The sequence below is a fragment of the Neophocaena asiaeorientalis genome, unplaced genomic scaffold, assembly GCF_003031525.2.
Source record: "Neophocaena asiaeorientalis asiaeorientalis breed wild unplaced genomic scaffold, Neophocaena_asiaeorientalis_V1.1 scaffold171, whole genome shotgun sequence".
Taxonomy (NCBI): Eukaryota; Metazoa; Chordata; class Mammalia; order Artiodactyla; family Phocoenidae; genus Neophocaena; species Neophocaena asiaeorientalis.
The window spans coordinates 3,202,234-3,215,163 of record NW_020174013.1 but is presented as its reverse complement, the minus strand read 5'-3'; the positions used below and the strand labels follow the sequence as shown (position 1 = coordinate 3,215,163).

At 40.3% G+C, this 12,930-nt stretch overlaps 1 protein-coding gene and 1 pseudogene across 1 annotated transcript in view; both read left to right on the top strand.

Annotated features, from left to right (window-relative positions):
- Positions 1 to 513, top strand: part of LOC112405217 (rho-related GTP-binding protein RhoQ pseudogene) — a 1,814-nt pseudogene extending 1,301 nt beyond the window's left edge.
- CDKL4 (cyclin dependent kinase like 4) overlaps positions 1 to 12,930 on the top strand; it is a 44,952-nt gene that overhangs the window by 15,952 nt on the left and 16,070 nt on the right. Inside the window, 2 exon segments of the mRNA XM_024753537.1 lie at positions 1,559 to 1,782; positions 5,197 to 5,321. Coding sequence (XP_024609305.1) covers positions 1,615 to 1,782; positions 5,197 to 5,321 — 293 coding nt within the window. The 5' untranslated portion in view covers positions 1,559 to 1,614.

The following is a 12,930-nucleotide window of genomic DNA, read 5'->3' as shown; positions in this document are numbered from 1 at the left end:
ACCTCCAGGGACTCTATGACACAGCCGGGCAGGAAGACTATGATGGGCTGAGGCCTTTATCTTATCCAATGACTGATGTCTTCCTTATAGGCTTGCTTCTCTGTGGTAAATCGAGCCTCATGTCAAAATGTGAAAGAGGGGTGGGTACCAGAACTTAAGGAATACGCACCAAATGTACCCTTTTTATTCATAGGAACTCAGATTATCTGAAAGATGACCCCAAAACTTTAGCAAGACTGAATGATATGAAGGAAAAATCTATATGTGTGGAACAAGGACAGAAACTAACAAAAGAGATAGGAGCGTGCTGCTCTGTGAAATGTTCAGCTTTAACTCGGAAGGGATTGAAGACTGTTTTTGATGAGGCTATCATAGCCATTTTAACTCCAAAGAAACACACAGTAAAAAAAAGAATAGGATCAAGATGTATAAACTGTTGTTTAATTACGTGAGAAACGTCTTCACTGGCCAAGTAAACTGTCCATTTCTCTCAGAAAGCATATGAAATGCTAAAGCTATACCCAGACCTCTTATAAATAATGAAGCAGTTTAAAACTTGAAAGGAAAAAAAGAAAAAAAAAAAACCAGCCCTGTCCTCAGAATTCTATAAAGTTGATTAAGAATGTTTCTTAAAGGTCCAAGAAGCAACAAACAGCATCTGAAGCCACAATCTATTATAAATACTTTATTTCAACTAGAAGGTACAATCTCAGGGGCTTCATAGTTTAAAAAGCTACAATCACATCATGTTGTAACTACATAAAAAACAGTGCTGTTAAGTGGAACTGCCTGGCTTAGACCATATACATGTCTGCACAGTCTTTATGGAATCTGCACAAAGAAATATCTTCTCGCTTTGCTCCAATACATTGTTCTTGTATGTAAGTTTCTTTCTATTCCAGTATATCCAGAGTGGTGAAGTAACAAGGCCAGTCACGTAGCCAAAGGTTGCTCCAAGCGTGCAGGAGATGGGCCATTCCTGAGCAGAGAATATATGAGATCGAAAAGAACAAATATTTTATTATTACTTGAGCGCAAGTGTAACCAGAATATTTCTATATTAAAGCTTAATGTGCTTTCTCAAAGAATGCCAAAAGTGTAACAAGGTCATATCTGCATTTGTCATGAACACTAAAAATGTACATATTTTAGTTAATGTGCATTCAACTGTAACAAGGTTTCTGGCGATTGTAGATTTAGTTTGATGCTCCCCAAACTGCATGAGATACATGCTGAAATTACAAACTAAAACTTTGGGTCAGACTTTGCCATTAAAAAAAAAAAAGGGCTTCCCTGGTGGCGCAGTGGTTGAGAGTCCACCTGCCAATTCCACAGCAGGGGGGGGCCCCCGAAAAAAAAAAAAAAAAAAAAAAAAAAAGACAAAAGAGTCATTCGATTATGAAGAGAAGCACGAGTATAGATGTCCAGATATTTTTAAGTGTATTTAAAATTAAGTAAAAATAAACCTTTGGCATCCTGGGCAGGTTAGTTTTACATAGTAAACTGTGAGAGCGCTGTCCTTGGTAACGTGGCTAACCTGAGTCATTTTATTTTCCAGGTGCAACACTGTACTGCAAGTCAATCAATACAGTGATTTAAGTCGCTTCGACTCCAATGGAAAAGTGTGAGAAATCAGCTAAGATTGGAGGGGGGTCTCATGCGGTTGTATTCAAATGCAGAAACAAAACCTCTGGACAAGCGGTAGCTATTAAAACATTTGTGGAATCCGAAGATGATCCTGTGGTTAAGAAAATAGCTCTAAGAGAAATACGCATGTTGAAGGTAGGTTAACTTCCTCTGTACATCTGTAATATCACTGTACTGGGTGAAATGGGTATGCCAAAATTACAAAGAATTTTAAAGTGATTTTTTTTCCCCCATTGGACTGCAATTTCTTTGTATCAGCAACATATAAATTGATCATCACTTTGGACTTTGGCCGCTCTGATGTTTAAGTGATATTATGAGCACAGCTATAGACTGTTAAAATTGAAGTCCTGTTCTGGTTGGTAAATATTCACTGTGCTAAGTCCCCTCATCCCAGTGTTTATCCTCCCCTTCAGCCCTGGCCCTCCGCACCACAACCCCAGCCCCGACGCCTGCCCAAGTCCTTCTCCCCATAAACCAGCAACTAAAAGAGCATCCTGTGGCACAGAGGGGCCCATAGGACCGTGCCAGGGCCCCTGTAGGCATCCGTATGGATTGGTCCCCGCCTGCGCGCCACTGGTTCCTAGACATATTGAATATCACCCCCAGCTACGTATACACATTTTACACAAAGGTTTTGTTTTAAGTTGTTTTTACTCTGATAGGATTTGATACGTAAGATTCACAAGTTCTCAATGTAAATTTTTTCCTATCCTAAAAATCGTACAATTTTAGAGCGATAAGAAACCTTAGAGATGCTTCTCATTCAGCACGCTTATTTTATCGGGAAGGAAACGGAGGCAGAGGGCAGTGCTTCTCAAACATAAACGTGAATTAGAATCCCCTGGGGACCTTGTTGAAATGCAGATTCTGAGTCGAGGTCTGGGGTCACCCTGAGATTCTGTGCTTCTAACAAACTCCCCGATGGCAGAGATGCTGCTTGTCTGTGGACCACACCTTGCACAACAAAACTGTGATCTCCTCAAGAACACACAGCCACAGCCGACCTTTACTTTTTTTCTTTTTACGAATTTATTTTTTTATTTATTTATTTATTTTTGGCTGCATTGGGTCTTCGTTGCTGCACGCAGCTTTCTCTAGTTGCGGAGAGCGGGGGCTAATCCTTGTTGCGGTGCACGGGCTTCTCATTGCGGTGGCTTCTCTTGTTGCAGAGCTCAGGCTCTAGCCGCGCGGGCTTCAGTAGTTGTGGCACACGGGCTCAGTAGTTGTGGCTCGAGGGCTCTAGAGCACAGGCTCAGTAGTTGTGGCACACGGGCTTAGTTGCGCCTCTGCATGTGGGGTCTTCCCGGACCAGGGCTCGAACCCGTGTCCCCTGCATTGGCAGGCGGATTCTTAACCACTGTGCCACCAGGGAAGCCCCTGACCTTTACTTCTGACGTGCATCATCTGTTTTAGGAAAACCCCAGAAATCCAGTTTTTAAAGGGAGATAATTATTACATTATCTGCTCTTTTCAAGTATTATTTGTAGCAGCTTTCCTCAACTAAAAAGTTTTAGTGTTTTGTTTAAAATATAATTTGATATGCACGGAGTTTTCCAGAGCACATCCATCATGATTTTAAAAACAGTTCCCTGTTCCTTGTAGCCAGAAGAGAGCACTGGTCAGACAGCCAGCTCATCACAGAGCTAAGCTACAAGGTGTGTCTGAACCTGGCAATGGGCTGTTTTATACTAGAAGATGCTTTTTATCCACCCCCTCCCACCAAGTCTTCCAGTAAAGTTAATGCTCAGGTAGCACCTCCCGGGTTACAAGTGCCCAATTTGAGGGTGCACTTGAAGGTAAAAAATAGCCAGATTCCCACTCACTTTGGTCTCCGGTGATGGCTCTCAGAAGGTACAGCTTTCCTGCCTTCGGTGTGTTCCACCCATGCGTGCCCTGAGGAGATCCCTTCCGTGATAAATCTACCTTACTTTCCTCACATACTCCTGTTATTTAAATTCGCTTTGATTTTCCCCTCCTTATTACCTGTTTTACCTTAGACAAGTCATTGTTTTTCTGGGCTAAGTTAATTTGGTTTGCAAAGAAGATATAAATTGCCGATCTGCCCAAAGACAGGAGACTTGACAAGGTTAAACTTTGCCTTCACATCCAGCTGTAGCATCTGTGAATCCCTGGCTCTCCTGGAAGAGATTATTTCACCCCCATTCTAAAGTTTTTGCCTCAGTACAAAGCAGCTGGCTTATCTGTGTTACCTGTTTCCTCCACTGTTTGCCTTTCTGCTCTCTTAGGCAGTGGAACACGTAGAAAACAAATTGATTTGGTGCTCTGGGCATATCGTTAATGTATAACGGATTCCTTTTCCATATAATCAGGCATATAATCACAGGGTGATTTTTTTTTGTTCTGTTTTTTTGGTCAAGTTGTGCTTACAGATAAGGGAGAGGATACTGTATGAGGCTCCATACTTAAGACTGTCTACTGGGCCTGCAAAATATTTATTGAGCTTCTACTGTATACAAAAAACTGCATTCTCTCTCTTTATATAGCTTTCTGAGTAAATGGTACCAAGGGTTTGGAAAGTAGATTTGTCTACTATACTGGGAAAACAAGAGGAAGACGAGTTATAAGTAGGAGTGATCAGATGTCCTGGTTTATAGCTTTTCTCCCAGTGTTCAGTTTGGTTGGCACCCCTTTTTGTCTGGCTAGCGTCTTCTTTAAAAAGCATACTGGTTCGTATGTGAAATTATACAGTCACCTTACCTATAGGCAGGGTGGCCACATGTGCCGATTTGCCTGGGACAGTCCTGGTTTACATTAGTTACCCTGGTTGGATGATAAATTATGTAGTTACTTTAGTGATAGATTATTTTACTTAATCAGGGTTTTTCCTTTGGTTTACGACATTAAACAGAGGCTGCCTTGTGAAATGCTTCAGTTTGGGAATTGAATTTAACAGATTAAACATAAGCATAAGACAGAACAAGAGACTCAAAGAACAGAGCTGAAAATAAGATAAATAAATTTAAAACACAGACTAACTGTAGAGACTCCTAGAATATGGAGTTTAATGGGATTTGAGGGTTGAAATCTAGTATTTCTGAGAGCCAACACTAAAGTCCAGGCTGGGTTTAAATCCAGCTGACATTTACATTAAATCTATGCCAATATGATTGGGTATAGATGGGTATTGATGCTTTTTATAGTCTTTTACTCAATAATTCCATTACCATTCTATATTAAGGTCATTTTATGACTTGTGTATTTAGAATTTCCACTAAATGCATAAAGAATTTTTTATTTTAGTGCTTAAATTTTAAGTTGTACTTTATTTGCTGTCTCCAGAGAGATCCAAGCAGCTTAGTTATCCTTTATTATGGGGTATATTAGGTAAATTCTTAAATTTCTTCCAACTTTAAGATTCTATGATACTAAGAGTAGTTTCTCTTGTGAGTAACTGTAGTAAAATTCTCTGCAAGAGATGCAGAGAGAATGATGAGCAAGGCCTTTTCCTCTTAAAATTGTAAGGGGTCTGGGAGAAACGATTACAGGAAACACATCACCAAACTTTGTAGTTCAATTCCTTTGCAGCAATTAAAACACCCAAATCTTGTGAACCTCCTCACTGAGGTGTTCAGGAGAAAAAGGAAAATGCATTTAGTTTTTGAATACTGTGATCATACACTTTTAAATGAGCTGGAAAGAAACCCAAACGGGTAAGTAATCCAGAAACTGAAATTCTGTGTGGCCGGTTCCCAGTTTCATTATGTGTGGGATTAACTATGGCAAATTTCACATCTGAGCCCCTTTCTACCCAGATGTATCTGCTGGCTCTCCCTCTCCAGTCTCAATTTAGGATGTATTCAAAGGGCAAATGACTATTAACCTAGAGTAAATATAATATATAGTATTTAATAGACAAATCTACTGCAAATATAAATCACAATGTATTTCAAGGCTAAATTATATGTTAGATTATCTGAATTCAAGGAATGAAGCACAGTTCAATATTAGGAAATGTATTCATATAATTCACTAATAGGTTAAAGGAGAAAAAGTACATAAGTTTGATAAAGTTGTAAAAGGCAGTTGATAAATTCAACATCCTTTCCTGGTTACTAAAACAAAAAACCTTAGCAAACTAGGATCAAAATACTCTTTACACACACACACACACACACACACACATGCATGCACACACACAAAAATTCTTCAGATAAATAGCTAATTTTATATTCAAGGATAAAATACTGAAGAAACTGTCACTAAAGTGAGAAACAAGACATAAGAGCTCAAGCCAATGTAATGAACTAAGAAAAACAAATAGGATATATAATTTTGGAAAATGAGATAAAATTGCCATTATTTGCATGATATTATTATTCAACAAAATCTAACAGAATTACCTAGCATTACTAAAACTAATGGAATTCAGTATAGTGACCACAGCACTCCAAATTCCACACACAAAAGTTAACAGCTTTTGTATCAATCAGTGCTTTAGAAAATCTAGTGGAGAAGGATCCCATTCAAATATCAACAACAAAAAAGTTTAGGAATAAAGGTAAAAAAGAATTGTTCAGACTCTACCTAAAGACAGTTACAAAACTGAGATACGTAAGGGATTTTGTTTAAATGAACATATATTTCTGGATGGAAATGTTCATTATTATATAGATTCTGCCTCCCTGATTTATTTATTTATTGCACAAAAATCGAATCAGAATGCCAACTGGTTTTTCTTAACTTGAAAAACTTAGACTAAACCAAGAAAAAAATCTTTTTAAATATTTATTTATTTATTTGGCTGTGCCGGGTCTTACTTGCGGCACACGTGGTCTTCATGGACTCATGTGGGATCTTCATTGCGGCGTGCATGCGGGATCTAGTTCCCTGACCAGTGTTCGAACCCAGGCCCCCTGCATTGGGAGCATGGAGTCTTAGCCACTGGACCACCAGAGAAGTCCCATAAACCAAGAAATTTTTTAAAAAGAATAAAGGGAACTCCAACTGCCAAATATACATCATATTCATTTTAGAGATTCCCTTTGACAAAAAGTACCATAAACAAAACTAAAAAATAAGTGACAAATTAGGTAAATTATTTGCCAGATGAAGAATTAATATAATTTCATATCTACATATGTAGATTTTGCAAATCATATTTCTAAAAAGATTAACACCCAGTTAGAATATATATTCATTCAGAAAAAATTTTAGTGAACTCCTACTGTTGTTCCAGGCTGGGTGCTGGAATAAAATGCACGTATTTTATTTTTTAAATAAAAATTAATTTTTAAAACAGTTAAAATGATGAATTAATTCATAGTTCAGCTTTATTATGAGCTAAACAGGATTTTGTATTTTGGCTTCAGAGGACAGATGTGTTCAGCCATCATATAAATTAATTTATAAGTTAACATACATTTTCATAAAATTAGAAATGTATGATTAGCATCATGTATTGTTCAAGGCCCTGAAAATAAAACCTACAATACATATAATCCATGTACCAGTTTAATTGAGCTGAACATCTTTCTTTTCCTTCTGTGTACCCTAAGCCTTCCTGCCTATAGGACTTAGCTCATGCTCTTCCTTTAACCTAGAATATTCTAACCTTTTCCACTTTCCCTGTCTCTCTCATAATCTTTAAAATGTGAAATCCTAGATATTCTTACCGTCTCTGAGATTTCTCTATCTGGGTGGAATTGCTTCCCTCCTTTGAATACCCATGGAATTTTATTTTCATCCCTGTTATGGTACTTGGCACTTACTACCTTACATGTTTTTATGTGCATACTCTCTCTCTTCCCAGACTATAAGTTTTTTGAGTGCAGAATTCATATCTAATTCATCTTAATAGCTTCTTTAGTGTGCAGCATTCTGTTATTCACTCACTTCAGAAATATTTTACTGAACACTTCTGCTGGTGCAGAGAACAGAAAGATGTAATGGCACAATCCTGTCCTCAAGAAGCTTAAAATCTAATGAAGAGACAGATATTCAAAGTAGCAATTACAAATGACAATGTAGACTGGGTTACCATTGGTGCTCAGGATACAAGAGAAGAGCATCTCCAACATCTGTTGGTCCTGGGGTATCAGGAAGTTTCTGCAGAGAAGGAACCATTTGGGCTGAGACTTTGAAAAAGGGAAGAGTTGGCCAGGTGGACAATCTTGGTGGAATGCCCAGATGTGAGAAAGGACAAGGCATATTCAAGCAACTCTTTTGTTCTGTATGTATTTAGCAACCACAAGGACCTCTGAACTACCCTACTTTCCACTCTAGTGGAAAGTGTATTTGGTGTATTTAGTGTGTTTTACTAGTGTATATAGCAGTTCCAGTGTATCCAAAGTGCTTTGGGTCAGCCCTGAGACTTGGATCTACATAGAGGAATGCAAGTATGAAAAATGCAGAATAAGCCACTCTTTCTCTGAAATGCTGGGTACTTCCAGATAACAATGATTAATTAAAAACATTCGTCTGCTTTCACTCCCATCTTAAAATCTACTTAAATAACAGCCAAGAGAGTATAAACCCAGTGAATAGTAAACAGAGGTAAACAACCAGACAGCATACATACCAAGCCAATTCAACCATTGTTTATTAGGGTAAATTCACAGTTTAAAGAAATAACTGGTGTGTAGATATGAGATGATCAAGGTAGTGGAAGTGTGGGATGAGACCTGTGGGATGGTGAGATAATCATGAGACTTGAGGACTAAATTGTATCATAAAGAAGAACTAATTTAACACTGAAGTAAGATGGTGAAAGTGTACTGCTTCCCCTGCCAAGTGAAAGCTTCTGGTGTCCTCTACTTGGATAGAGGGAAAAGCATTTATTAGATCAATGGCTGCATACTGAGTACTGAGACTGTGTTGGATTTGCTCCAGTTAAGAAACTACATGTACTTAAACAACTGCAACTGGTATCATCTGATTAAATTTAAAATAATCTATTCCCATTCTCTAAGATCCTTCTCTGTTCAAAATAGGTACAATAGGAGGGAATTCCCTGGCAGTCCAGTGGTTAGGACTCGGCGCTTTCACTGCCGAGGGCACGAGTTCAGTCCCTGGTTGGGAAGCTAAGATCCTGCAAGCCACACAGCATGGCCAAAAAAAAAACCAAATAGGTACAATAAGTAAGCTAATTGGTAATGTGATAGGAATTACCACCCTACCAACAGGAAGGATTTCCCTTTACTATCATTGCACTATACAAAATGGGCTAATCCTGCCTTCAAGAAGCTTAAAATCTAATGAAGATATTTAAAGGAACAATTATAAATGACTGTCAGTGTGTGAAAACTACCATATGGGTTTATAAAACTACAGCTATCCACTTCTGGCTGGCGACAGCACATCATGTACATCTGTAAATCATGTTTCAATTTCTTTTTTTAAAAAAATTCAGCTTTGCTGAGGTGTAATTGACATATAAAAGGCTTAATTTCCTTCTCAATTAACTGATCATAGATAATTACCCATACGACTATGGGTGTGGATTGGTGGAGGATGGCAGTGAATCATGAGCATTAAGAAATGCATTAGTTAGAAGAACACCAGCATCGTGTCCCAGATATGAAGCAGGGAGAGTCTTCCTTTGAAATGGCTTCCTGATTTCCTGGGGATAATTGGCGCCCTGGATGGCAGAGGCCAAGAAGGAGTGCTTCACTTCCAGAAGTTACTGTAATAGGCAACAGAGCCAGAGTGGTGAACAGAATGGTTTGGTCTGACCATGGGTTCTCCCACACAAAGGAGATGGGCAGGTCACTAAGGTTCTATTTCTTCTACATAAACTAGTAACTAGAGGCCTGGCTTGAGTCACCATAATAGCCAGTTTGCAGACCCAGGGCCTCATGAATAAAGGGGAGCCAGCAGCTCTCCTTGGGGAATAGCCCTGCAATAACATCATATGTATGTACTTAATTCTTCCTCTTAGCCTACCCCAGGATGGTCTGTGGCCATTTACCAGGATAGTTGTGTACTGGGAAAAGAGAGCTACCCAGTCTTTCAGGAATTTCTGGTCAGTGCTCTGCAGTAAAGCCAATCACCAGTGACTTTGAAAGCCACTGTGGTTCACCAGTTTGTGTGTGTGTTGTGGGGGGGTGATGGGCAGCTTAGTGAGAGTCAGGTGGCAAATGAAATTTTGACTTGAATCCATCTCCTGGCAGTCCTAGAAAGTCCAGGAATCCATCCTTGGGGTTATTTCCCCATTTCCTAACTGGATAGTGGAAATAGGTGCACTAGCAAATGGAACAAGAGCCACTTGGCTCTGATCCAAGGAATGAAGGCTGCTATGGTGGGAGGAGCCTAGTAGAAGCGTCTGGCATGCTGTTTCTTTACCAAAATAGAAAACTGAAAGCAATACTGCAGATTTGGGGACGAATGTAGATTAGTGCTACCATTAGATACTTTGGAGAAACATAGAGGAGCATGTTGCCTGTGACAAATCCTCTCTAACACCCCTGTCTCCTCAAAACTTTGGATTTCTTCCTCCTCATTTTACCAATGAATTTCTGGCATTGCAACTTCATTTGGCACAGGCAACCATTTAGTCCAGGTTCCAATCAACCAATGCAGCAATCACCAAATGCAGCGATCAACCAGTGCAGCAATCAAACCAGTGCAGCAGTCAACTAGACTCACTCCTAGCTGCTCCAGGGAGTTTACTGAAACCAGCCTCGCTAATAAGTGAGCCCATACTGTTATAATCCGCCCAAGTCTGAAATCTTGTTTCCTCCTCTCTGGTCCTACACTTATGAAATCCATTTCCACGTACATTCTACAGTATAAATTAGCATAATTGTATAGTTCTTTTTGCTGTGTAAATCTTTTCTCCCTCTCTTTGACTTTGTAATAGCCCCCTTGGGACATGCTGGGATCTGACTTTAGTCAAGGTTTGGAGACCTTGACGGGTAGCAGGGAAAGGAGCCTTGAGGAGAATTGGCAGCCACCCCACATGCAACACAGCTGCCTCAAGTGAGATCATTAGGGGGGTCCTCAACAAGGCAAAAGCAGCCTCATCACACAAGCTCGGGGGCTACTTCACATGAGAAGAGACCTTTGGCAGGAAGTTGGGGTGCTCTTAGTTCTATGAATACTCCCAAAGTGCCACATTTCAATTCTCAAAGTATATCTCTCACTTAATTAACTGAGAAATTAATTAACCTCACATAAATTCAACCTGTGTTGTCATTTAGCACCCTGCAGGACTATTCTCGGCGTCTGATTTTTCAGTCATCTCAGGGTAATTCCAATGGTCAATGGAGTGAGTCTTAAAAATACAAAAAATAAGGGCAACCATTGAAACTTTTGGTTTCCTAACTGTGCCTTGAACCAAAATATCAAAGCCCTAAAGCTGTCCTTTTGTTTTTTCTTTAATTTTTCCAGTGAAGTGAGAAACAGCCAGCCCAGCCCGCTTTTCTTTTATTACTTTCCCATATGTTCCCATATTGTTCAATGACATTCAGTCCAGCAAAACCCTGCCCTGAATAGGCACTTCATTCCAGATGACCACAGGTGATTATGTAAATAATTGGTTCATCACTGGGTGCCCATTTACCAGTGTTCCAGCCACTAATGGTAATTAGATCCCCCTGCCTTCAGACCCAGCTAAGTCAGATAGCCTACATGCCCAAGGCCTTGACTTTGTTTCCCATACCCACTTCTGGTATCATATTCTGAACTAATCAGGATTCAACTACAGAATTCACTCTAGGTAGTTAAAGCAAAAAGGGATTGATTACAGGGTGTTAGTTTATACAGTTTCTGAGAGTGCCAGCGAAGGAAGCTTAGTTGAGGACCTATTAGGTACCAGTTACTGTTCTAGGCCCCGGAGCTACAATAATGGACAAGGTAAAGCCCTTGCAGAGTTACAAGCCTTTGGAGAACAATAAAGCACACTGAGGGATTAGAGAATGCCTGATGAGGGGCGTAGGTGGAACAATAAAAACAAAGCTTTGGAGATCTGTTCAGGGAATAGCAGAGGCTAACTGGGCCAGAGTGGAGGTCGGTGGGAATGTGATAGGAGATGGGGGTGGGGAGAGTTAATAGAAGTGAAATCATTAAGAGGCTGGTAGGCCACAGTAAAGGTTGGATTTTATTCTAGGATAACAAAGGTTTACAGAGAAGGACTCAATTCATCTTGGGTACTGATAATGAAATCAAGTTTTCCATGTCAAGTTATATAACAAACTAAAACAAAGATAATGAGCTCTGATGTCAGCGCCAGGAGATTCCCCTGAATGGCTAAGAGAGCAGCCTCTGAGTGACCCAGTCTGAATTCCTTGACCCTGTCGCCCTTATTAACCCCTACGGGCTTGAACCAGAATGTCTAGTTTTTGCTTTCAGGCCTTCACTATTCCAGTATTTGTTTGTGCACTCACCAAAGTATATTATTTAAACACAGAGTATCAGTTGGTTTCTACAGAAAGTTTTATTTCACTCCAAAATGCCTTGAAAAATTCTGAGTGTGGCTGAATAATGTTGCAGTGCTCTACCTTTCTGGAATGAACACTGTGTGAATCTGTATTCTCTTTGATAACTATCTCCTCTTCCTAAGATCAGTGGTATTTGTTTGTAGTTGTTATTTTGTATAAATGTTGTTTTGCCTAAAATGGAATCTGCCTTCTTGGAATCTGAGATCACGGAAGGATTCTGTTTTGAACAGAAGCCATGACTCTTCCTGTGAGGTGCCCTTAAATACCCCTCTTTCACAACAATAGCTGGGGAGTTTCTTAGGACATTGCTTCATGCCTAATTCGGTGTTACTAATACTAGTAACCAGGGTTCTGCCAGTCTCTGAACCCTTGGCCCTACCTGGATTCCCAGTTCCAGTACTGGATCCTGGTGCCTAGAGTCTGTGGACCAGCACAAGCGTTCTGTTTCTACGTGAATAGGGCCATGTGTTACTCTTGCCAGTTCATCTCAGGATTTTTTTTTTTTTTTTTTTGGCTGCGATGGGTCTTCATTGCTATGCGCGGTCTTTCTCTAGTTGCGGCACGCGGGCTTCTCATTGTGGTGGCTTCTCTTGTTGCAGAGCACGGGCTCTAGGCCCGTGGGCTTCATAGTTGCACTGCGCAGGCTCTAGGGCGCATGGGCTCGATAGTGGTGGCTCGTGGGCTCTAGGGCGCAGGCTCAGTAGTTGTGGCGCACGGGCTTAGTTGCTCCATGGCATGTGGGATCCTCCCGGACCAGGGCTCAAACCCGTGTCCCCTGCATTGGCAGGCGGATTCCTAACCACTGTGCCACCAGGGAAGCCCTCCTCCCAAGACTGAGATCCACTCCCTTCCCTCCACCTCTACCAGCCTCATCTAAACCACT